Genomic DNA, 27,456 nt, shown 5'->3' on the forward strand with positions numbered 1-27,456 from the left:
AAAGGCAGAGTGGTGGAGATGTTTGAGGAGATGCAAACAGTTCTGGGAAATGATGAGCCTACAAGTGACAAGGCTATGGCAGGGTTTGAGTCAACGGCTAAGTGTAATGTTGATGTTGATGGTGTTAAAGAGGATGACCCAGAGATCAATGATGATGCAACAACCCCACTGGCTGTTGATGGATTTATTTGTGGAGATGGTATTCAATCAATCTCCAACAATAACCGTATGGCAGTTTCCTCAAGCTCAAAAAAAAGAGTGCATAGATCAAAACCGAAGTCTAACCAAGACTTTATTGATGCAATTAATAGAATGAACATTATAATGTCAAAAATTGCATCTGCACTTACATTAGAAACTGAGATGGATTTCTTAAACCCTTTATGGAGGGAAGTTATGGACTTGGAAGGGTATGACATCCAGGTCCGGAACACTATCTTTGGGTACCTAGGTGAACATGAGAATGAATCAAATATTTTCCTTGTGAGGGACAAGCCATTTAGGGCTGAGATGGTCATATCCATCATATCTAAGATGATTGGTTTTGGTGGGATGCAATAGTACCTCTTGGCTTGTTATGAAGTTTAGACAATGAAACTTAACACTTCTACCCTTTTTTGTTATAACCAAATTAAGCTTATGCATTTGCTGATAAAACCTATTAACTAGTTGGTGGCAGTTATAGTAGCTATTACAACTCCTTAGAACTTCTATAATGATTTGATATAATGGAACTTTCTTGTTATAACTCTTTGTTTGTAGTATATCATCATTTGTCTGTTGCTTGAAATATATGTAGAGTTAATTACATTGTTGATGTCTTATACTCACATCAGTTTGTCCTAATGATGAGGTGTATAGGATGAAAAAAATCTTATGTTGTGTTCAAGGGAGAAAGCCAAGTGTGTATGACTCATGGCCCGAGTGTCAAAAGCAAGTTGTTGGGTTCAGGGGAAATTCTTATTGTTTATATAACAGTCGAGAAGAAGTTGAAAATGTATACTATAAGTATTGTGAAGTAAAGCTGGATACAACATATTCCTCCAAGAAGTTGGTTGTAGGGCCATCCACATCAACAATTAGGCCATATCTGATAGAAGGCATCATTAGATTCTTTACTGGGATTGTGGCATGGGGGTTGTTTAATTAGCCAAATCATTTGGAAGGTTATATATATACAGAGAGAGAGAGGAGATTTGTGAGTAAGGGAGAAAGAGAGAGAGGGATGGTTCAGATGCAACTCAACTAAACACTAGATGTGTGTGTTTGTTATCCTCTGTTATGGATATGAATTTGTTTTCATCTATTCCTTTTTATCCTCTGTTATCATTATCAGATCACTTATATTTGTTTTGATAGAGTAGGAACCACATTTTGGATTTACAAAAGGTCAATTCTTTATTCAGCCATTAAATATCTCATTCCCCCAAATATCTGAAAATATGGTGTGAATCAAAAGATATCTTACTTCTGCCATATAGACATATTTTACACAACTGAAAGTTTGAAATTCAAATTTATTTTCTGTGAGCTAGTAATTATATTGTATTTTTATAATTGTTTATCTAAAAAATATATAGCATTTCTTGACAATGATTGGATTTATTTACACATCATGTTGGTTAGAAAAGTAGTATAATATCTAGGAGTAAGACAGCAAGACTGTATTTGAAGCAATAAACTAGAAAAGCCAAAAATAACTTTTTTTATTGGTAAGAGAAACTTTAATTATTATGAAACATATAGATGTGGGAAGATTAGATATCCCTGTTCTTGGTAAGGTCTAGCCGGATGTTCCAAATTACCACGTCCCCTTATATTTTTTACATGATAAACTGATACAAAAACGGTTGTGAACAGTAGTAACAAGATTTGATCTTTCTTTGAAGGCCCGAAAGTACCTTTTGGGCATGTTAGAAACTCTCCTGTATGAATGAAATGTGAAGGGATTGAATAGGAAGGGGAAGGTGATTTAGGCCATAGTTCCTTATGCCAATATATGGTCTATATGATTGGAGAGAAACTCTATTCTCATATTTTTGAACAGATGAGCAGATATGAAGGAGTGATCATCAACAAAATATGGGCTTCCCCATATACTCGCCTGAGTCATAGCTATCCCACTCTTTATCCTGTCATCATTAAATAAAAAAAAAAAAAAAACAAAACCTGGCATATACGATTGGAATTCAGAAGCATGAAAGCACAGAGCATCAGAACTAGCTTGAACCAAAATGGCTGAGGAGGATCTGAACCCACAAGGCCACAGCCACACACGGTGGCATGGCAGCAAAGCCTGAACCAAAATGAATTATGGGGTGGAGCCCCAGCTTTATCTACCCATCAATCCATCTTCTTAGGCTGGCATCTTACACGAACAAGTTAGAATTGCATATGAATTCATAAGAATGGATGGTCCAGATTTCATCGAACCTGAACTGGTGGTTATTTGACCAAAAGTTCAGTGGGTAATTAGAGCATTTATGTTTGCTCTCATAGATTGCATCGATGTCAAACAAATGACAGCAAATTTGTACCCTGATTTACATAAATTCCAAACAAACGAGAAGAATACAAAAACCGGACTAAGATGTGAGCCGACTTGGTATTCATGAACCGAGATGAGGGCAAATATGCAGGGTACATATTTGCATTTGCATTAGAAACAAACGGAGCCTAGGACCAATTTTGTAAGGAAATCCGATTTCTACAACCACAACTTTGATGTACGAAGCAAAAAGGAAACGACATACGAGATTGCGTGCAAGTAAAAATTCTGCAACACACTCGAATCCAGCCACACATTGGGACATCTCCCAATGAATTTAACACGTGTATGTGGCTGGATGCTATCAATCCACACAGCTTTTGCTTGCGGAAGATCTGGGCTCGCTCTTACAAACCATTATCAGTTCAATATCCAAAGCCAAAGGAATGCAACAGACTATTATCTGTCAGCCTCACCTCACTGGCGTCGACTCATTTTCCACATGTAAACCCAGATTTAGAACTTTTTGAAATGACAAAACCTGAGAAAGGGCATATCGTAGTATCCGAAGTGACGACTAAAATCAGTCAAATGTAGATATACAATAAGAGATTTTACTCGGGATAGAAAATGATATCATACACTAAAATACACATCAAACATGTAAACACAAGCCACATCTCCAGCAATGTGCCGTATTTGATCCCAAGGGATCAGACAGCAGGAAACCCGACTACCCATCAGTGATTAATTGCCAACTATTTACCTTTATTCACTATCCGAAATAAAGTTGGGCTCCTCTCCTTGGCAGAGGTACTCATCACAGATGGATGCAGATCTCCAGTCTTTACGGAGGCGGAGTATGTCCTCCGTGAATGTTGATCCTGCTGATCCAATAAACACACTTGACATAGCACAGATGGTCTTGTCTAGCATAGCTTCAACCTTCAACATTAGAAAAGAAAAAAAAAAGAAAAAAAACAATAAATACCTTTACGATCAAAAGGAATGTACAACAGATGAAAAAATAAATAATAATAAACATAAAAATGAAAATCAATATTCATAAAAAAAAAACAAATATGATGCTTTTCTGACATGCTCGAAGCTGGCATAGTTCAATCATATTTGTTCCTCTACAGTATATGCATCATCAATCTAATTACTGAGGTAACCATCCAATTGCTATCATTTCAGCAGACCATAGTATCTTCTTCTTGCTGATCATTCTTGTTGGGTGTGTTATGTGGTTAACTAGCACCATTTTGAAACAGAACTTGTAGTCCACAAAAACAAGAAATTGTTTCCACAACGCATATGTCCATCACTCTACCTACACTTTCTCAGGTCTGGAAAGCCTTGGCAAGTTTTTGATCACTTTATTGAGTTTAAAGCGAAAAATCACCTAACATACTGATTTGCAGATGAAACAAACGTTCCTCAATGAGTGGGGTACATCCAAGTGACATTTAGTTGGATCCTGCCTACCGGAGTAGCAAGGGGATGTGTTTACAAGGGGCGTTTGAGCTTCGGCTCAGTAGAACTGCTTCTCTGTGGAAGTTTACTGTACTGTTGTAATAATTGATTGATTTTCCTAAATAAACAAATTAGCACTTACATGTTTTTGATAAAAAAAAGTTGTAGATAAAAACAATCCCATAATTGTTCCCTGAACCATAAATGCATAACATCTATAGAATGACGGTATCCCAAACATTTGGTTCCTTGACCAGGAAAACCATGTATCAAAGATCCAAGAACAGAAAATGTCTTTAAGCTACTAGTACAATTTTGGATGGTTTGGAAAAATAAGGTGGATGGTCAGTAAAGTTGTTCTGAACATTTACATCAAGTCAAAATAACTTGCCATTTATTAACAGTAACCCATCAGATACGTAGTTTTATGGAACAAGAACTGGGTAATTTACTTCTGAACTCCCAAAGTATAAAAGAAACTTAAGCTCACCTGGGAATCTCCCTCAAGTCCATGCCTGTAGAGAAGAGCATCCCATTTTTCAGCTGAATTGCGAGCTGGCCGTTTGACCAGTGGGATGGCCTTCCCATTCAGCCTAATCAGTGATTGCAGTAGATCAGTTTCACTTTCTGCTGCATCTGTGGACAAATAAATTACTGGTACATCGGCCCTTTCCACCACCCGAGTAATGCAATCAGCTGCCTGAGGAATGGAGAAAAAGCAACTAGGCTTCTTTGCATTGCTGACAAGATAAACATGAATTCTCAGAGAAGTACTTTGATACAACATTTTATTTTTATTTACTTTCTTTTTGACTGGTAATATGTTTTCATTTTCTCCCTTGTGCATATGCAGTATCAGGCCACACTTCATGATAGGGCTTGCCTCTCCAAGCATTAAGAAATTGTATATTTGCCCAGAAGATGATAACTTCATCTGGTGGAAAGATGCTAATAGATAGGCAAACCTACAATTGAAGGTAGAAGGTTGAAGCTATATCATCCATGACAGGGAAACCCTCCATTTCACTAGTTCCCACGTGAAATATCCCCATATTTCCAACATCATTTATAACATGATGTATTTTGCCTTCTGAACTTTGTTGATACAAGCAACTAAAACCATATTACTTATATGACATATCTAATGTGTTGCGATAGGGGTGTCAATTGGACTGGATTTGGTCCAATCCAATCCAGTCCAATATGAGTCCATTACAGATGGACCAGGTCCAATCCAATTTGATGAATACTCTGGACCATCCAATCTGTCCAAATTGACTTTAATTTAGATTGGTTCCAACCCTAATTTGGTCCATTGACACCTGTATCCTTATCTTCTATTAATGGACCAGATATTGGTTAAATCCTACCCAATCCAATATAAATCCATTATGGATGGACCAGGTCCAATCCAATAAATGCTTTGGACCATTAAGTCTGGAGTGGTCCATTTCAATATATCTTATAGGCCCGTTCAATCTGTCCAAAATGATTTTGATTTGGATGGGGTCCAACCCAAAACCAGTCCATTGACACCCCTAGTTGCTAATATTAGCCATGGCATTGTAACTTGTGAGAATACCTAATAATATGATAGATTTTACAAGCCATCACATCAAATTATAAATATACAAGTATCTTCATCACACTTACATGAATATATATATATATATATTAGAATGTTAAATAAGCTTAGACCTATACACCTATCCACTTGGATTATCACAAAAGCAAATCCACCATACACTATCTACTAGTTTCATTATATCGCAATGACAATATGGAAAGGCACATCAGTTTCTTATGCTATCGAACAATGATGAAAGCCAGAGTCCAACACATAAGAAGGATACAAATAATGTCAAATGATTTCACTATTAACTAAAACAGTAGCTCCCTTAATCTAAGTTAACCAGATATAAATTTGGACAGAGAAACAAATATGCCTAATGTGGATAAAACTCTAAATTTCTTGAAATTCAGAAGAAGGATACAAATACAATATCTCATTTTTTTTATTGGTGCAAATACAGTATCCCATTTAGTATGCTAAATACCATAGAGCTATTGCTGATTTTGCCTTGATAGATAGCAATGGCCTTTCTTGGAATTTGGGGTTGAGAGATTTAGAAACTCCTAAGCTTGTTAACATGCTAGAGGTCCTAGCATAGGTTTATCTTTGTCCTCCAAGGTTGGATGTGAGGGTATGGAGTCCAAACTCTGGTGGTAGCTAGGGATGATCATGATCATTTTGAGCCCGACCTGTAAGATATTATTTATATATTAAGTATTTACTAATATATATTATATATGTTATAAAAACTATTAGTGACTTAGGCCCAAAGCCCTGCCCAGGTCCTGGCCCAGGCTATAGCCCTCATGTCAAGTGCTAAGCCCAGCCCAGCCCATGATCACCCCTAGTGGGTAGCCTTTCATGTGCTTTCTGCTTTAAATCTCTTTACTAGACCATTGTGACACACCTTTTCCCTGTTAAAACCTTATGGACTGGTCCAGCCCCTTCAAAGGTGAAGGTTTTTTTATTGAAGACAGCCAATCGAATTACCAATTCCAGTGAGAGGCTTCAAACTTCAAAGGAAATAGAAAACTAGGTAGTTTTCCCCTCATTTGTACATTATATGTCTAAAGAGAGGAGAAAACACTAATCATCTTCTTTTGACTTTTTAGTATGCTACTCAGGTATGGAACCATTTCTTCCTTATCTTTGGGAGCAATTGGATAGAACCATCAAATGTCAATGGATCTCTTCTCCATAAGCTTTTTTTTTTTTTTATCAGTGTCTCTTCTCCATAAGCTTAGTTCATGTCACACAAAGAGGCAAAAGAAATTGTGGCATTATACAGAGGCAGATTTTTATGGAACCTGTGGTGGGAGAGGAATGATAAAATCTTTGAACACAAAGAACCAGAGGCGAATTCCATGATAGATCCACCATGATAAGAATAGCAATGTTGAGCCTCAGTGTGTGTGATAAATCTAAGGTGTTACCATGGATGAACTGTTTAGAGATTGGAAGATTGTGGTGAGTTAACAATTTAGAGAGCAACAAATGCAAGTGGAACCGAGGGAACCTAAACTGGATAGATTGAAACTCAACTCCAATGGTTGCAGCATAGGCAACCCAGGGGCCATAGGAATTTGTGGAGTGGTGAGAGATAATAAAAGAAAAATTCTTCTTAGCCTCTAAAGCCCAGTTGAGCAAGGTATTTCTTTAAGGCAGAGCTCCTGGCCCTTATCCAAGGTTTAAAGTAGTCTCCATGCATTGATGGACAGATCCAATAGTAGAAGGGGACTGCCAGTAAATATCTTGGCTGAGAGCAGAAGGTGAAATTCCTTGGATCTTTAAGCCCTTGATTAGACAGGCGCAAGCACTAAGCAACATTTTGAAATTTGAACAGATCATACAAGAGGGTGCCTAGGACTGCAAATCTCTTGGCTGATACTTTAGCAAAGGAAGAGACAAACAACAGAGAGGTTTGAAAGGGGAACACCTGCACTGGGACTGAATGTGAAAAGTTCAATTTTTATAATATTGATGCACTCAAGGACGGCCTTGTATCTCTACCGGTTATCCTTAAAAGTGTCCATTTTTAAAAACTTTTTTTTTTGAAAAAGGTTAAGTATATTTTTGAGGAAAAGGTAACTTGTATAGTTGTATTAATCAAAAAGGGGAAGGATGTACATGAGAAGATGTAAAAGATAGGGCCATGAAAAAACAAAAACACATGAACCCATACAATTAAAATGGTAATGTATTCACACTATACAAATGATCCTTTCCCAATCCAGATTCAGCTAATCTATCTGCAATTGATTCAATTCTCTTGGAATCCATCTAAAGCTGCAATTTAAAGAAAATGAAATGTCATGGATCTCAAGAAGGTTTCCAAGGAGCTGAGTCCCTGAACTTGGCCCAATTTATAGCATTCCTGGAATCTCTTCTATCACTAGATTTCTGAACTGCTTCTGAGTAGAAATCTGGAGCCCCTCTAGGAGGGCATGGGTTTCAGCACTAGCTGCATCTGAAGCTGTAGCTGGACCTCTAAAAGCCCAAACCAGGCCCCTATCAACTTTGCTGATGATACCGCCAATACCAGCAGCAGTAAGACCATCCTGATTTCTGCTAAAACTTCCATCAGACTGTAGGATATAATCTGTCTGTGGCCTGGGAAGAATATGTAACCAGTGATAGGCCACCTCTTTATGCACATTCTCAACTCTAAAACCTAATAGAATACCTTAGAAATAAATAATAATGGTGATAGGGGATCTCCCTGTCTGATCACTCTAGAGCTGAAAAAAGAGCCATAAGATCCCCATTGATAATAACAAAGAACATAGGGGCAGTTACACAAATTTTAAGCTAGCTATGTTATTTAGAACCAAAATTCTTTCTATTAAGAACATAATCTAGGAAATCCCAATTCACATGGCCGTATGCCTTCTCCCTGTCCACCTTACAAACAATGCCAAGCACTCCATTTATCAGCCTACAATCCACCAGCTCATTGGCAATCAGAACACTGTCCAATATCTGTTGATCCTCACAAAGGCACCTTGAGAACCGGAGACAACAAACTCCATCACTTTCTTCATTCTATTGGCCAGCACTCTTGCCAAAATGTTGTAGACACTACTTGTAATCTTCAATATGTAAAAGTGGTTCAGGCTCAAAATGGCCACACATTTTCCTCTTGCTATTCTCTATTAGGTCAAATTTGAAACTAAAAACCTTTGCCATGTGCCCAAACCAGAGGTTTCCCTACTTCGTTGACCAATGCGGGGATAAAGGCTGAGAAAAAGAAACCCAAATGCATTCCTCTCCCTAGGTCTGTTACTTCTTTAAGGCTCCTCAAATCTGCCGTCAGAGTCATGTGGTCTATTTCCAACTTAATAGAATGACTTGGATTGTCCACATCCATGGTGTAACATTTCTAAATATTTCCTAAGATTTTCATGACATATTTCCATTTCCATGGATATCAATATGAATTATCACTGGAGTATATCTCAATATGTTCCCTATTGCCTAGTGGATCCAATGGGCACCCAATTTGACAGATCATTCCAATCGGCCCCATGATTCCCCCATGAGAAATAGGTGGGGTCATGTAAGGAAACTCCCTACTTGACTTGAATGGGAAATCTCCCCAAGAACAAAAGAAGAGTTTAGCAAGTTTTTCCTGGGTATTGACATTCTGTTATGGTGATTGGGGCTTCTCAAAAATTCAAGGAAGCTTTTTTTTTTCCTTTTTTGATCTGTAAAAATTCAAGGAAGTTTCAAACTCTTCTTATAGTAGGGTCCTATACATTATCAATTTCATCAAAATCCAGTAACAACAGCCAATTTGATTTGCAGCCACAGTTAAACTCTAGCATGTTTCAAATTTGGGATCTATCTTCACTACCATTTACAACTATTTAGGATGTAGTAACTGTTATTAAAGGAGGATGCATGTCTCCATAGAGGTAATCTGCACATGGACAACATGGACAAATTTATATGTTTACAACTCGATAGCTTGAATGTGGAATTACTCTGTCCAGCTCCATGCAACTAAGACAAGCAGCTGCAAATACAGTTGAAACCTTAATAATCACATTAGGTCATCATAAACATATAAAGAACACACTTCCAAACTGTTAAGCAAGTAAACTTAACATAATATGATCATCCTATAATATCCCTACGAAATACTTTAAAAAAAAAAAGTGCAAGGGCATACCAGAATTTCAAAAATCCATGTCTACGGAAATGGAGTGCTATGAAGTTCTTCCCCAAGAAAGTTTGAATAAACCGCTGTGCTGTTAACATAATCAGACGACTTGGTTCAATTACAGTCTGGCACTTATGAGCAAGCGGACCTCCAGGCTGCATTATCCATTCTTGCTCTACATCGGCAAAAAACACATCTCCAATAGCAAGAACATCATCATTAGCTGAAAATTTTTCCAATACATCATTAAAAGTCCTTTTCTTCGGTTCTTTGATATCCTCTACCCAAGGCGCCTCAAGCTTACCCGTAGTTATCCCCAAAGCTCTTAACTTTTTAATGTGTTCGTCGTCTACATAACAAGGTTGTGGCGATGAGACGTAACAGATAAACCTATCTATGTGCAAGTGGTTCTTCTTCATCTCAGAGAACTCTTCAAAGGAGACGACAACCTTTCTACCAAAACACTTATTTATGTGATCAATATCAAGAACGCGATTGTATTGGAAATCTACTCTGGCGCTCGGAATTACCAAAATGCGACCAAGAACCGCAGCAAAAAACATGTGTTTCTCCAAACAAATCAAATGGTTCGACATCTGCCCAGACACGCAAATTGCAAGCAAGTACTTGTTCCCCTTGGGCTTCCACTCGATCGTTCTCTCCTCCGACTTCGGTTCCACTTTCCGGCACCTATCAAATCCGTAACCACCGAATTCAGGAACCACATTGCCATCTCCCAACTCCAATAAGTTCCCGATTCGGTGCGAAGACAACAGAGCTTCCTGGATTTCTTTATTCAACTTAATCTGATTAACCACTGCATACCTGAAATCCTCAATTGACGGTATAAGATCCTCCATTTGCAATGTCGAATTCGAATTTGCATTTTTAGTTGAATTGGAGATGATATCCAGTGTAGAATTTGGATTAATTACAGAAATTGATCTGGAATGAATGGATGTAGCGTTCCATAGACTCAGAAGCCCTAATTGCTGCTGCTTCAAGAGATACAAAGCCCGCAACTCGGCCTCTCGCATGCGATCAGTTCCGGAGTCAGCTATTTTCATAGTCGATACGCTACGGAACAGGTTACCGAAGTCGACGGAGAAATAAAGAAAGATCAGAGAAAGCATGAGACAGAAAGCGAGGAGGTATCGCTTACTGAAGCGGAGAGGACGAGCAAGTTGGGTCTTTAGGTGGCCGATCTCGAAGGTAGAGCGTTGGGATTTGGTGTCGGTGGGGTCGATTAGGGCTTCGTGGTCGTCGTCCTCGTCGGAGGAAGGAGAGTCTCTATCTCGCTCCATCTGCGGTGGTGGAGAAAGGACGGGAGAAGGGAGGTGGGGAAGATTGTTTTAAGTGGGTGGTGTGGTTGACAGTGTTAAGAGTGGCAGTGAAATTAAGGTCTTTTGTTCAGAGGCATCACAGAAATTGTTCTATAGTCTGGTTTCGAGTTGTGACTGCCAGCCCGCCCATCTCAGATTCTCAGCTGTGGTTGTTTTTGCTTCCTTTAGAAACGAACCCAGGGACAGAGACAAAAGAACAAAGAGTTGTTATGATGTTACGACTTACGATGAGAAAATGATTGTAACACAATTTTCCTTCCTTTCTCTTGCAGCGGAACGGCCTCTGCAAGCAAAAACTTTGAAAGCATAGTAAACCAGTGCCCCAGCCGCAAATTGGGGACATCTATTTACCTTTGAATTTAGTATACGTATACGGAAGATATTCTTAATGTGCGGCTGGATCATATATGAACAAAGTTTAGGAGATTCACGCTTGAAATCTCATGTTGTAGATCTGCAGTGGAAATCAAAATTCTGTACTTCTCGATAGAAATTACGGCCTATACTATGGATTGAAGATTCCTTTTTTTTCAAATAGAAAAATTATTTAAAACTTATCATAACTTTTCAACATTTTTTTTTAAATTCATCATAACTTTTCAAAATGTCCAATATACCTCATCTAAGCAACTTGAAGTAAAACAGATTAATGGGTTTAGTACGTATTATTATTTTACCCTTTTTATATTTAACTCATTTTTTAATATTTTAGGAATACCCCTGTTATTATTTCACCAAAAACCCATTTTTCAGCTTCTTGAAATACTTTCAAGAACTACAAAGAAAGTAAAGTGTCTCTCAATAAGTAGATGTGGACAATTTCTGTCGATGTGGACAATTTCTGTCGATGTACACCAATGATGCTTTAACGGATGGTGAATTTATATGATATGAGCTCATTGACAAATGGTTGGATCCGGTTAAGTCAAAGTTCATACTATTCCATCTCACCGACAAACCAAATGCCACGGTTATCTGTTTGTTGAAGGGAACATGTTTACAAAAAAAGGTACATATTGTTTTAACTCAGAAAAAAAAAAAAAAAAGCGAAAGCCATTGTAGTAGTCGTGGGTTAAAAAACAGTAAACCACGACCCTTTGATGTATTGATATGGCCCCATTTGTTATTTCACAGTTTTAGCCCAACACTATTTCAAATGGGAATGGTTGATAATTGATATTTTCCAATTTAGTTCTCTTGCCCACAATAATCCTATTCATACGATACTATGGCCCTACATTCGGAACATCTATATAAATGTATTAAGTTAAAATATGTACAAATGAAAGTTTGAGGGTGAAACACATGGAATCTAATTGTAATTTTTTCCATTTTTTTTAGAAATTATAAAATGTCACATAAAGACAAACCCCTTTATGTGATTGAATTGTAATTATCTCTATGTTCTTTGAAAATTACATGATCATCAAAGATAAATCTTCCAATTTATAATTGCCTCTATGGTATTTGAAAATTACAAGACTATTATATATAAGACAAACCTTCTAATTTAATCGACTCTAAAGCATTCAAAAATTATAGAAATGCCACATATAAGACAAATTGACTCTCTTTATAACAATGCCTCTATGATATCTTATTTAGGACTATGCCATCCTACAAAATGAAATGTCATCCGTCTTCTCTCTCCCTTAATAAAATTAAATAAATTATTTTAAATCAATAAAATAAAAGAGAATTGACATTGAGAGAATTAAAGAGAATTGACATTGAGAGAAAGATTTTAATAGACATTTATTTATTTATTTTATTATTATTATCTAAGCATTTATTTAGTTAATAAAAGTAAATAAATTATTTATAACTGAGTAAAATAAAGGAGACTTGACATTGTGAGAAAGATTTTAATAGACATTTATTGATTTATTTTACTAAATTATTTATTTTTTTATTATTATCTAAGTATTTATTTATTTAATAAAATTAAATAAATTATTTATAAATCAATAAAATAAGATAGATTTGACATTGAGAGAAGGACTTTAATAGACACTTATTTAATTATTTATTTATTTTATTAAATTGTTTATTTTATTATTATTATCTAAGCATTTATTTAGTTAATAAAAGTAAATTAACTATTTATAAATCAATAAAATAAAGGAGAGTTGACATTGAGAGAGATTTTAATAGACATTTATTTATTTATTTTACTAAATTATTTATTTATTTAGAAATAATTTACTAACAAATTATTCTCTTCCCTTGAGCCCAATATTTAGGTAGGGTTGTTAATGGGTCGGGTCCAATCCGACAGGTCTGATGGACCCAAACTGATTGGGCCAGTTCTAGTTTTGGGACTTGGAACCAACGGGTCGATTTTGGGTCCTAATATAGGGTCCCAGTTACTATCGGTTTATGATGACGCGCGATGTAATGCTCCCTGTTGGAGGACAGCTCGGACGTTGAACTGAGTAGGTCGCCTGGTCAAGCAGCACAAAGAGAGATCAGAGTGTTCGAGATGCTTTCCCGGTGTGGGCACTCCGATGCTTAAGTTAGTGATGAATGTATAGAGAGCTAGAAAGCGAGATAGTTGGGGCACTCTGAGAGCTAAACCGTGCATACCTTTTCTGAGGAAGGGGATGCCTTTATATAGGCAAGCTGCTGTGAGGTTCACGAAGCGCATCCGATATCTCTAGCCCGTCTGGTTTGGAGGCAGACTCCGCGTAAGTAGGTAGTGTTTATCTAGTTGCGCCCAAAGCGGGCGGGGTGATATCCGGTTCTTCCAATGTGGCGTCGTGATCCCAGGGAAGTCAGAGACAATAACCCTCTTAAGGAGGAGGTTGCCCGGTAGAAGTAGGTCTCCTCTCATGTCGACCTGATGTCTTGCTAGGTGTTAGCACCCATTCTTTGCTCAATCCCTTCACCCCACCTCTTGGTACCCTCCTCTTAGACCCTAGATACTCAGAAACATAACCAGATCAACTCAAGACTTCCCAAAATCCGAAATACCCTCCTCTGGCAAATGGTACTATACATTCCAAGCAAAGGCTTTGCACTACATCAAATTCAACCTTGACTGAAATTCCAGCAGCAAAATTTCCTCCTCTAACCTGTTCTCCCTCACAAAAATCTCAGTGTGCTTCTTTTTCTTTATTGTTCGGTAGCTTACTACCTCCAACAAAGAGGGATAGCTATCAGCATCCAATTTTTGTTAGGTCCCTTCACCCAACCTCTTCGTACCCTCCTTTTAGACCCCAAAACTTGAAATCACAACCAGATCAAATTGAGACTTTACAAAGCCAAAATTTCCTCTTTCAACACAATCCACAAGACAAATGAAAACTTGGAGATCAACATTAATGTCCAATCAAATATGGCCTACAGACTTAGGAAACTATAAAATAGTCACACATCCACCGTTCATCACACCAACTTCCTTTCTAACAGCCCCGATCTATGCAATATCCAAACTCTAACTCCTCCAAAATCAAATCCAACATATCCATCACCCCAAGATCACTAGGAGATAATCAACAAGTGAATCCCACCACCAATCTACAATGATCAACCGCAAAAACCATCAAAGTCCCATTCTAATGGCCCTGAATGATTACCAAGATCAACCATATTTTTCTCAGATCAGAATCATCCACTTGAATCCTCCCCTTAATCCATGCCTACCCACCAAATTGTAGTTCAAAATTCCCCTGTTTAACCCCCCATCAAGCCTACATCCTATTCCAACAAATCTTATTAATTAGACCCTACCAACCATCATCCCAACTTCACGTGACAAACCAAACCTTACCTTTGTGTTCAAAAACCCAAAATACCTCACCATGTCAAATCTCACGACCAAACACTTCCGTTTGACCGTTGAAAAAGTAAAATTCCATTTTAAACCCTCTCGTGATAAAAAAATCATAAGCTATGACCATGATCTGAACTAAATTAGTCAATCTACACCTCTGATCAAAAACCCATCACTTCCATTAGATTCAGGGTGACAAAAAATGCCAACCCACCAAATTTCATCTCAAAATTCTCTCGTTTAATCCTTTATCGAACAAAAATTCTATTTTAGCAAATCTTATTGATCTAAACTTGTCAGCCAGAGATCTTAATCCTCCCGACCCTGTTTGTCCGATCAGACCTCACCACTGTGTTCAAAAACCCAAAAAACCCCATGACACCAAATTTATTCGCACAATTGTCCATTAAACTAGAAAGATATCGTTTCGACACACCAGATTAAATCGCCATGTCATCTGGCCCAACCTGAAGACTTATATGGGTGATAGCTGACGTCAAACTCATTCTTGACCCATTATAACACCTGGACCAATGAAACATAGCCTAATAGGCTTAAAAACCCCAAAATACCAAACAAACCCCTACTTAAAACCAAGAAAAGACAAAACAACTTTAAAAAGTTTATCAAATTTACATTTTCTGCCACTGATAGCCCCTAATACGAGACTGCAGCGTCTGGCACGCCCTCAGCTCCCATTGGCTACACAAAACCCAAGAAAACCACCCCCAAAGTGAAGAAAATGTTTCAGCAAATAAGAAAGCTGATTGGGCACCCATTTCTTTGAAAGAAACTTTCATATTTCAGTAAAAGAACTCTGCTCAGCCACAGACACTGTACCTTAGCAAATTTCAGACTATTTTCTCTATAAATAGAGGCCCAACTCGAGCTTGAGAGGGGGGGACCGGATGAAGAAGAAAGACCTAAAAGAGGGGGAACCGGATGAAGAAAAGAGACTTGAAAGAGAGGAGACCTAGAGGGAGAAAGAGAGAGAGAGAGAGAGAGAGAAAATGGAGCTTTCTTCCAACCCACACTGCCTCTTGTTCACCTAAAACTCGGAAGTAATCTAAACCCCATATTCAAAATTCGCCTCATCCATTTTCAAGTGGAAGTTGCCACAATTGAAAGCACTCCTTAGCTCAAGAACCCATTCAAGTTTCGTTCTACCTCATTTCGAACTATTGGAAAACTCCCATCAAGGCACATACAGAAGGTAAGTCTTTTTTTTTTTAGTTTTTCTGGGTTGCTTGAGGTTCTGAAATGGTGGAGAACCATTGCTTGCAATTTCTTCTTAACTAAGAGTAGAGGTAGAGAGGCAAGGGTCTTAGGGAAATCAGTACCTAAGACCTGATAACATCACCTCAAAATCGCTCTTAGGAGGAGTTGAAAGTATGTTCCTCCAGATTTAAGAAACTCTTGCAACCATTTTTGTTTTCTCTAAAAGAAACTGAGCCTGGACAACTCCCGTTTTGGGCTGCAACAGCAGCTTTGAGAGAGGGGTGCCTAACACCTTCCCTCTCCCAATTCTTGGGACCCGAATCTCCTTTCCCATGGAGGATGGAGTCATTATCAAAAACCTGAAATCAATATTTTCAAACCTGAAATGAGGGCCCATTTCCTCTGAAAAATGGGTGGTGACTCCAATTCTTTTGAGCCGACCATGAGCTTCCCGGAGCTTACACTAGGCTAGTTCTCAATCCGGTCTACCAAGATGGTGTCGATGTCGTCAGGTGGGTTCAAGGTGTTTGAGGTGCTTCCATGGCTTACTTACGTAGTGCTAAGATGTCGTCTAACTATGTCACGGTGCCACATGTCCTCATGTCACTAGAGGGCCAGATCGCTCCTCATCAATTTAGAATATATATAATATTAAATAAATAAATTATATATACTATACATATAATATATAGAGAATATTTAATATATATTATACACAACTATTTGTTTTTTATTTATTATAATCGGGTCTGTCAGGTTAGACCTGATTGTCTCGAGAACTGATTGATTTGGTTTCGATCCAAAAATTACAAACCCTATCAGGTCCAGGTCCATATCCGAGTCCTCAACATTTCATGTTGGGTCGGTTCCTGTTCCAACTAGTTCTAACCCAGACTCGACTTGTTGATAGTCCTATATTTAGGGCTATGAATAGGTAGGTTTGAGCCTAATATTTAGGGGGGGGGGCAAAATGTAAGTGGAATGGGAGGTTAATTTTGATAATAAGGAGATCAAAAGAAGCAAGCAACAAAACACAAACAAAAGAAGCCAAACCAAAGCCAAGAGGAAGAACAAGAAAGGGAACAAAACAAGGACTCAAAGGATAAAACAAGAAACGCCTGAAGCCACAAGTGGGGGATCAAAGTAGTGTAGTTGCTGGAGGCTGCTTTGTGAACTTGATCAAACTCGATGAGCCAGCGAGTAGGTTGGACTATAACTTATAAGACTAGTGGGACCTGTGCGATGCACGTGATTTATCAAGGAAAAGTGAAACAATGGAAACTGATAATTATATTAATAATTTTAGTAATTGTTATAACAATAACTTAATAATTTAGATTAATTATATTAATATTTTTTAATAAAATAATAAATTATTGCTAATTACTCAATAAATAATAATTTTTTTCATTTTATCCGTTACTGTTTTATTTTATTTATTTATTTTATTAATCAATGAATTTTATAATTAAACTAATCTATAGATTAACTTTTTTGTCATTATTAAATTAATCTAAGTCCAAGCTTAAGGTTTAAGACTGTAAAACAAATCCCCATCCCCATCTCCGTCCCCATCCTTGATTGGGTATCATTATCAATCCCTATCTTTGCCAAGGCAATATCCATCCTTAGCCCCATTGAGTGGAGAAGCTGAGTACCCGATGGGATAGGGAACATTGCCAATCCTATTCATAACCGAATCCTATTAATTGGTTAATCGTCATAAAATTGTAATTTGAAACATAATAAATAAAACTAAACTTTAGCAAGTTTATATAGCAACTATAAAAGATTAAGAAGTTAATAAAAAATAGTAATTCATAAACTAATAATAATAAGTAAAAATAATATTAAAAATAATAAAATAAACCACTTACATTCCATATAAAAACTATAAAATCTAACTAAAAACTAATAATGACCTTATTATAAATGTCTTAAGACTTCTATTTGGGGATAATTATTTATAACTTAGCCTAAACCTGGTTAAACCAACAAATTTTCGAGCTCAAGCAATTGTTTTCTTTTGAGCTAGGTCTAACTCAGATCCGCACCAACCCCACACAATGTAGATAGTATGATAGTAAATGGTTTGGATTCAGATTTGAACCCACTTGCTTTAATTTGGTTTCAATTATCAGTTTTCAAAAAACCAATACTACCGATTCAGTTTGGAAATTAAGTCAGTTTGGTTAACCAAACTATGAGCATCCCTAGTGATGAGCTAGTGTCGTTTTTCAAATAAGCAGCATAGAACCTAACACCATTGAACAAGTCCTATTAGGGTTCGTAGATGAGATCTACTCACAATAAAAAAATGTTCTAATTATGTCCAAACATCACAAACCTGCCAACAAAACACGTTACAACACCCCCAACATGATCTAACACGCACATCTTATCCATGGAGGGTCCTAGTCTCATTGTAAAATGTGCGGTGTCAGAACAACAAAGTAGGTGATCCCAACTCAGCTCTACAAGATCAACAAAGTAAGTGCTTGGCATCGGTGTCAAGGGTGTCAACGGTATTCAAAAATTAGATTTTAAATTCGAGATTCAATATAATTGAATCGAATTTGGATAATTCGAATATCTAACCGGTCGAATTCAGATATGACCTGATTCGATTTGATAAATATCCAAATTTGACTGATTATTTAATTCTTATATATAATATATAAAAATTTTAAATGTTTATATAATTTATGTATATAATAATTAAATTATATAAATAATTTATATATTTATATACTTTATATAAATAAAATATTTATTTTATATATTTATTAATTACCTAAAATAATTAATTAGTCAAATTCGAATCAAATATTTGAATATTTAATCGGATTTGAATTTGAATATTAATTTTCAATGTCCGTCAGATATCAAATCGAATTCGGATATCGAATTTTTTAATCAAATTCGAATTCGGATATTGCCTGATCCGATTTGAATTCAACCCGTTTACACCCCTAATCGCTATTGGGAAGAAACAATATCGTGTTATGTTTGAGAAAACGATGCTGCCACATAGGCTGTTTTATGGGAAAAAGCACTAATTTTGTTTGATACCTGTGTTGTAGAACCATTTTTAACATTGGTCTATATCATCCAAGATAATGCCACATCACTGCACCACTAGTAGCACCGACTGTTTTCTAAGAAAATATTAAATTTGACATTTCTTTAGACCACACTTTCCTGATTTCCAAGACATTATCTGAAGGAATGTTTTTTTCTAGAAAAACAACACCAAACAAGAGGCTGTTTTCTTAAGCATGCTTTTTTCTGATTTTGCACCTACATGGTGCCATTTTCTCATAACGGCGTCGATGAATGCCAAACACCGCCAAAAATTAGGCCATGAAAAAAGATTACTAAAAATTATAAAAAGTTTACTCATGCTTTTGAATAATAAAAAAACTCGGGTAGATAAATATCTGACACTTTCTATTATAAATAAGGCATTAAATTGATCCTGTTCAGATGATCAAGAGGGACATCTACAGCCACTACAATCGCAGTATTCATGCATTTCACCAGAATCGATCGGCAGGAACTACCCACCCCCCAACCCCGACAAAAAGACACAATCGAAAACCATCGATCAACACACTATATATACTAGCATATCGTCAACAGTGGCAACAGTTTATCCCTCAAAAAACGATAAATTGATTTCTATGACTAGAATACATAAAACCTGCATCAGAGGCTTCATACTCAGTTGACCCTTTTACTAATCCCCTTATGCCACTTCAACCAGTCTTCCAGATACCCACTTCTTCTTAGTGGTCAATGTAGACGAAGATGCCTGAGAATCACCTGCCTGTGTTTCAACTCCATTGTACGGTGGCATTCTTTGGCTTTCCATAACCCCGTTTTTTTCAAGCTGATCTCTTGGATTCAACTGCTCTTTACAATTTTCAGGCTGCAAAGAAAATGACTTGTAGCAATCAAAGCTTGTATTCCTGCTTGAAACGGGGGAAAGAGTCTCCCTGACGTTCATCAAGTCCTGTGGGGTGAACTTGCTGAAATGGAAGTCCTCATTTGACAGGACATGACTGCCATTTACTTCTCTCTTATCCAGAGGCGTGTGACCATTTTCTGTGTCTATTTGCTTCTCAAAATGGTTTATAAATCCATTCAACTTGGAGGAAGAATAGCTGTCATTCTTGCTCTCTTGAGATGCGACTTGATCCATCTCTATGTCCCTGAGCGACCGAGTTGCTTCAGCTATAAGCCTCCTGGTTTCCATAAGAGAAGCTTGGGCAAGTGGGCTCCTTGTAGCAGCCACCTCAAGGGTCTTAGCAGCTTTTTCAGCTTCAGCAATCAACAGCCTGCAGAAATAAAAACGAGTCATGTGAGATGAGAAGTCTTCTTTTATAGGGGTTAATCTTAATATTCAAATATCACCGCCCTTTAGAAGGTCTTATCACGATCCTGCTTTTCTTTCTTAGCCAATCAATTCTACACATTTTTTACAAGGTATCCTAATGGACTGAAGCCTTCTCAAGCCCAAATCAGTTTCCAGAGATACTTTTCATCCTGGACTCTAAGGCGTGGACAAGTCAACTTCATTGACTGTTCTAGAAGGTCTTCAGTGTGAGAGAGATGACAACAGATTGCAGAGGGAGAACAAGACCCAAAAATAAGAAAAAAGAAGTGTGCCTGAGAATACATCCTGATTTCCCCAAAGACCATGGATTGTCAGATCAACTCTGTACTTATGTAAGTACACTATGCATGTATTCCTATGTATAATGTATTCATATGTATATGCATCTTACTTTGCCCGTTCGATGGCTTCTCTTTTCTTGGTCTCCATGGATGCCCTTTGTGCTCTGATCTTCTTTATCATCTCTAGCTTGGAATTAGCTAATGGATCTTTGTAAGATGGCACACTCTTTCTCTTTGTCTTGAACTTGACTTGATTTTTAGGTTCACCCTCAGCACCATTAGCCTCGCCAACTTTCTTATTCACAGATCTCCTTACAGATGCCTCACCACTTGGCCTTCTCCTTGGCTTTCTTACAACTCCACCAGGTGTGCCATGGTACTTAGCCAGTGCAGAGCATACACGCTCGCGATATCCCTGTGGAACAATAATATTCTAAAAATGCATTTGTGGAACAAAAAGATGGAGTAGGACTCCTCAAAGTTGATTACCAGATACCAGAACAAGTAAACTTCATTAAAAATGCAACAAGGTGAAAAGTACAACCCTGGTTGCATCTTTTGAGAGGCTAACCATATATATCAATCTCAATTTGTACAAAGGAGCATTTTTAGTATGAAGTTCAAACATCTAACAATGGGGGCATTATTGATATTTCTTCCCAGTCTGTCAATGTTAATGACTGGATGCTTTGAAAGGGATCTTTAAAGATTAGGATGAAACAGAGAAGAGGTTTTCGTGCTTATATGAGACCTCAGGGGAGGTTTAAGTATTAATATTTTCAAGTAATCATGTGTTTCTGATCCTATACGATCACCTAATATTGGACATAATTGATGTTGTATTAAAGCAAATCGCCCTTAAATACCAAGAGCCTAAGAGTGTGAGAACACAGGTTCAAGTCTGAGAGCAGTCACTTTGTGCAAAAAAAATGCCAAAGGTTAGGACCATACCCAGTCTACCCCTCCCAAGATCCCAGATAGCTAAGACCAACATTGGGTAATGGCCTTTCTTTACATTGGTATACACTCAGACCTTCTCTAGACTCCTAGATTTCCTAAAAGAATACTTTGAAAATGCTTCTTCAGGATAGAACTAGATGCCCTTACAGGATCAGCCCATTTAGCGGAAATAGCCTCAGATATCTTCCTCCGTTGCTCAGAAGACTTTGGTGCTCTTTTGCTACCTTTTGCTCTCGGCATTGATTTCCTCTGCTCGATGCTTTCCAACCACTCCTTCTGAAGTTCCTCGTCTATGATCATATATGAATCCCACTGCAGCTCATCTTGACCAGCACAACCTCTTCTTGAAGCTTCTGCAATCAAGTTCTGCCACTCAAAATAGCAGGTCTCCTGCACCATCAGCTTCTCACGGCGCCGTTGCCAACCCATTCGCACACCAACTCCAATTTTTATTCTCGTCTCCTCACTAGATGTCAATATAGAAAAATAGCAATTGATATTTTGCTTAGAAGCTTGGGAAAGCATAAATAAATGTTAAAAGCTAAAACATTCCATCCGATTTGATGAGACCAAGTACAAGTCAACAAGTGACTATTGTCTGTTTTATATCGATAACAAGTAACTATTGTCTGTTTTTGATCGATAACAAGTAACTATTGTCTGTTTTTGATCGATAACAAGTAACTATTGTCTTCGTTTGTGATATACCATTTACACTGCTACAGTGCCACTAGACCTGTTCATGGACTGCATTTGGGCTTAGCTTTTGCCAAAATTTTAATGGGCCCGGACCAAAGCCCAAGCCTGAAGCCTGGCCCGTGAACAGGTTTAAGTGCCCAACAACAAATGGATCACCTCTTGGATGGATGGACACAATCAAGTAACCTTGAACAGCATCTAAGATTTGTATCCACCCAATGCATTGGCTTTCTCAGAGAATTTAGCTGTTTGACTTAGCAATCTAACTTTTTTGACCCTTGATCTCTTAAAAACAATAAAGATTTTGGGCCATGCCCACATCCAAGAGGTGGTTACAAACCTCGGGGAAAGAAGCGAATTCTGAAAAAGAAGACAAAACCTTTTTGTTCTTCAATAGATACAAGAAGTCAAGGAAATAAAATGCAAGAAAATAGATTCTGCCAACAGTCACATTGAATGGTAACTTATAAGAACCTTTTATTATGCTTTGGAAACTTCTAAATTATAAGACAAAAAACAAAACAGAAGATTTAGAGTTCTCTTGATGCAAAGTCTATAGACAATGGACAATAAAGCAGACTTCCACCAACAGAGAGAAGAATACTGGTAGAAAAGGAAAGGAGGTCAAATCGAGATCATAAGCACAAAGCCGCAGAATGATGCAGGACCTACCTTTGAGCATGCCCCAAGTTAACTAGCTTCATCTTAACCTGCATGTTCAAATCAGTCATGAGAGAATTGAAAAGTTCAAATAACCAAAAACCCATTAGGAATATTAAAATTTGTCTTGACGTAAAAGATATGTCAGTGACAAAAATAATTGCATTAAGCACACAAAGATTATACATGAAAATTGTACAAATATAAGATGCCATTTCGATTTGGGGATGCTTCACTTTTGTTCTTATATAAGTTACTGCTTACATTAAGCACTTCTAAGTTAACCAATAGCGCAAGTGTTTCATGCTCATTAAAAATTTTGAGCTAACATGCGAAAAAGAAAATCAAGGTATGTCATTAATTGTGTTGATGAAACCTCCTAAATGATTATAGTGCCCCTAATTCTAATAAAAGTTTTGTAAATGACTACATGTCCCTTCAATGAAATTTTTTAATTCTGTGACTTGCCATTCACAAGTGATGTCCTTATTCTAGAATGAGTAGATTATGCCTACATGCTCAGACTCTATTTTTCAAATTAAAAAGAAAAATTCAATCCAATATCCATCAAGTGCATTTCCCCAAAGATTGTTTTAGTCCTAAATTAGTAACAATATACATGACCTAGCTCAAATTGGACAGTAAGATTGTTAACATCCAGCAGCAAAACTCAATCTGGAACAGGCTAGCAAAGTATATATGTAGTTATGAACACATTATATATCTATGAATGTACTTCTGTTCCATTGGCCACCCATAGTCCAGGATTAGTGATAAATGGTGTATGATTGTATTACCATAGATGTAGCCCAGGAATAATTGGCAAAACTTTGTAGGAATATTATTGTGATGGTGAAATATATTAAAAAACGAAGAGGAAAAAAAGGAGAACATCTTGATGGTTCTTGACATCCTGGGTGGGACTCATAACATTGTTCAGTAATGAGAACCCATATGGCATGTTGCCCACAATTATTCAGCATGGCAAAATATACAAAAAAAAAGGCATAATATGATCATGATCATGAAATTTTATTCTCCTTTTAACAGCTGGCATCTACATGGTACAAATGTATATCTGATCTCTAATATTCAATTGGTTGGCCAAACTAAAGCTGTGGCATGGGTGAAATGGTGTTTTCCTTGGCACTACTTGGACAATTCATTAGTATTATTTGATGGTTAAGAGTTTTAAGATTGCCATTTGATAACAACTGAACTGCTTGAACAATATGACTTATTGTTTTGTCTTTTAGTGGATAAATTAATTAAATAATAAAATATTTGAGGGCATAGAAATCAACCTAACTTCAGCTTCGGCCATCAAGGAGTTCATATCCTTCTTCATAACTTAGTCTAAGTTTGGGAGTGCTTATTTGAAAATAAGTGTTTATTCTAATAAACACCCGTGAGCGTCTGGTGAAAAGACACTTATTTCAAACAGGGGTAGTATAGGTATTTTCAAAATGACATGGCAGGCCAAGACAGGCCAGAAAGGAAATAAGCACTTAAAAAAACCAATTTTGGGCTTATTTTTAAGTGCTTATTCTCAGGAATAAGCACTTATTTGGGCTTATTTCCCAAATGCAAATGAGTGCTTATTTTTAAGCACTCCCAAAGTTAGCCTTATTCACTAGAAGTCTAGAAGACAAAGCAATAAGTCATTCAGTTCAGCTACTTCAACTGTTATCAAATGACGCCTTAGTAGGGACTACAAACTTAAAACTCCAGACTCATCCACTTTCTTTCTTGACACGTTGAGAGCAGATAAGAGACGCAAAACAGAATTTTAGTCGAGGATCCATTATTAAATATGTGGAAATGGCACTAAACAGAACAGACTAGCAAAACAGGATTGATGTAGCTGACCCCATATAGTTGGGATAAAGCTTGGATGACGATGGTTATGATTTTCGGTAATAAACAAAAAAAAGAAAAGTTTTATTAAAGAAGAAGGTACAAAGAAGATGATAGGATATCACCCATAAGAAGATAAAAACATCAACACCCACTATTAAAAGCAAGTGTTAGGTAGAGCATGGAAACTAATTTGATGCCATTCAAAGTGAAAAATGTCAAATTATTCTTACATGACATCACCTTGGGATCCTGCATTGCAATTTTAGTTCTCTCTCTTATCCGCCGCAGGGTCTCTGCACATAATTTGAGTGTGTTAGTTTGTGAAAATAAGGTAAAATAGAAAGTGTGCCTAATGCATATAAAAATCTAATGCAGAAGCATCTTAAGTTGCACACCTGCACTATGTTTCCTGCCTTTGTTCCACGGGACATTTCCCTTATTTGCTTTGGAGATTCTCATTCGCCTTAACCTCTCTCTCTCATCCATTTCCGTGGAGTCCACACCAGGAGGCTGAACCACTTGGGGCTCCAAATCAAGAGCTGACTGCAAATTGCGATCATCATCCTGTCCGCCTTCATCATGCACCAAATATTTAGTTTCAAGTGTGGCAACTGCTTTGATCAGGATAATGCCATGCATATTGTGATGCCCAACATTAAAGTTCACTTTCCTTGGCACCTCAATCGATACTTTCCATGGAGAGGCCAATCTCTTCTCATTTCCAAAAGCAAATCTTCTTGATCTGCTACCATGAAATAGGGGATGAACCCTCAATATGCCTAGGTGACTTTGGAAAGCAGGTTTTGAAGTAGCAATATCTGCGAAAGAAATAGCTTAATAGTTAAAAAATGCAAGTATTAGTAGAAGCATAGTGAGCAGAACTGCAACAACAGGAGGTCTTGCTGAACGGTGAAATAAACATGATAGACCACATGCAATGAATAGAGATATCATTGTAGGCATATGTTTGATACGTGAAATTCATGCAATCTTAACTTTCTGGCAATGAAACTGCAATATAACTCTTGAGGGTTAATTTAGTATGTTGCTTTTCCAACAATGGGGATTTTAAATTGAAGAGACATTAGGGATATAAACAGAGTTTCCACCAAAACTAATTAAAGAACTTGGCAGTCATCAACCTTCAAGGTCCTCAACTGAACATACGTAAAAGTAACCCAACCAAACAATAGATAAGAGTTTAGCATGCTTCCTTCCCATACCCAGGCACAGAATTTCTAACCAAATCGTTGTAAAAAAGAATCATACTAAAAATAACATAAGTTAATTTAACAGAGAAAGAAAAGGTGCCAGATTAAAAAAACCTTTCTTGTTAGAAAGCCCAAGATGTACGAATTGGGAACAATCATGCCTTTTCAAACTTAGTCCCCAACCGCAACCAACTCAAAAATAAAATGGCATGTGTATTACTTAATATCTGGAGAAGCCCCACCAATATGTCAACCCCAAAATCTGCTCTTTCAACTCAATACCCCCCGAAAAGCACCTAGGAGTCTAGATTCTGCTAAGAAATGGATAACTTATTTTGAGACGCCCGAGTACCACGTAGCAACAAACTGGTTCAGAACACAAAAAGATATAAGAAAACAAGATAAAACTAAAAACAAAAATAAGGAGATGAAGCAGGAAACGACTCGAAAACCCCTACAAACATATAAGCCTACTAGAGGCAAAGTACTGATTAGCGAGAAATAGATGAGCGCCACAAATTCAGCGGTGAGACAGAAACCCCCATATTGTAACTAACTCAAGCAAATCAACCATACCATATTTTCAAAGGATGTAATTTCTTTTTTCCCTTTCAGAAACCTAAATGAGCATTCTGGGTCGTCTAAAAAAAGCATACGCTTGTTCTCAATTATAGACAATATGACTACCGATGTGCCATGAACCAACGTTACTGCAAACTCCGTCAAAACTGTAATAAACATGACAAGAAATAACAAAAAGGGACTCACAAGGTGGAGATACAGAAGTACCAAATAAAGGCATGAGAGCTCATTCAGATTGAGATATACACAGCTTGTTCAGAACCCATTAAAGGGCTCTTAGTCCTTCGAGAAGATAAAATCTAGATTTGAAACGGAGATAAAGTAGAGAGTGAGAGAACAGGAGGCTTGGACGGAGCAGAGTAAGAACTAAGAGGTGAAGCAAAACGGACAGAGTAATGACCACACACCGTCCAAATAAACCGGGATAACGAAATATCATTGAGGCTGGCGTCTACCTATTAGCAGCAGTCTGGAACAAACGCAAGGGCAAAAATTATGATATTTTTAAAAGGATATTTGAAAAGACATTGATAGCCTTCATATGGACGCGTGTAAACTGTAAAAGGAAAAGGCGAGAGTGAGAGTCTGAGAGATAGCAAGATCAAAATGATTGGGGGGACAAATTTTTTAAGTAATCCTAATTTATAGGAAATGGAATAACTCTACCCTATATTCCTAAGTTTTTTTTTTATAATTGACTAAAACCAATATTACCTCTTTTGGTCAATTTTATCTTTCATTATTCTTTAAATTATTAAAATAAAATTCT

At 37.2% G+C, this 27,456-nt stretch overlaps 2 protein-coding genes across 2 annotated transcripts; both read right to left on the minus strand.

Annotated features, from left to right (window-relative positions):
• Positions 1-3,011: 3,011 nt before the first annotated feature.
• On the minus strand, positions 3,012-11,520 carry LOC104609241 (O-fucosyltransferase 36). Its single transcript, XM_010275493.3, has 3 exons — positions 9,709-11,520; positions 4,455-4,704; positions 3,012-3,433 (listed from the first exon to the last, which is right to left on the minus strand). The coding sequence occupies exons 1-3, from the start codon at positions 11,001-11,003 to the stop codon at positions 3,257-3,259; spliced, it is 1,722 nt and encodes a 573-aa protein (XP_010273795.1). The 5' UTR covers positions 11,004-11,520; the 3' UTR covers positions 3,012-3,256.
• A 7,944-nt stretch (positions 11,521-19,464) lies between these two features.
• On the minus strand, positions 19,465-27,163 carry LOC104609242 (muscle M-line assembly protein). The gene is made up of 7 exons (XM_010275494.3): positions 26,874-27,163; positions 25,290-25,712; positions 25,135-25,187; positions 23,047-23,084; positions 21,823-22,141; positions 20,826-21,130; positions 19,465-20,375 (listed from the first exon to the last, which is right to left on the minus strand). The coding sequence occupies exons 1-7, from the start codon at positions 26,905-26,907 to the stop codon at positions 19,784-19,786; spliced, it is 1,764 nt and encodes a 587-aa protein (XP_010273796.1). The 5' UTR covers positions 26,908-27,163; the 3' UTR covers positions 19,465-19,783.
• Positions 27,164-27,456: the final 293 nt, after the last annotated feature.

This window comes from Nelumbo nucifera, chromosome 6 (genome assembly GCF_055504915.1).
Source record: "Nelumbo nucifera cultivar China Antique chromosome 6, China Antique-T2T, whole genome shotgun sequence".
Lineage (NCBI taxonomy): Eukaryota > Viridiplantae > Streptophyta > Magnoliopsida > Proteales > Nelumbonaceae > Nelumbo > Nelumbo nucifera.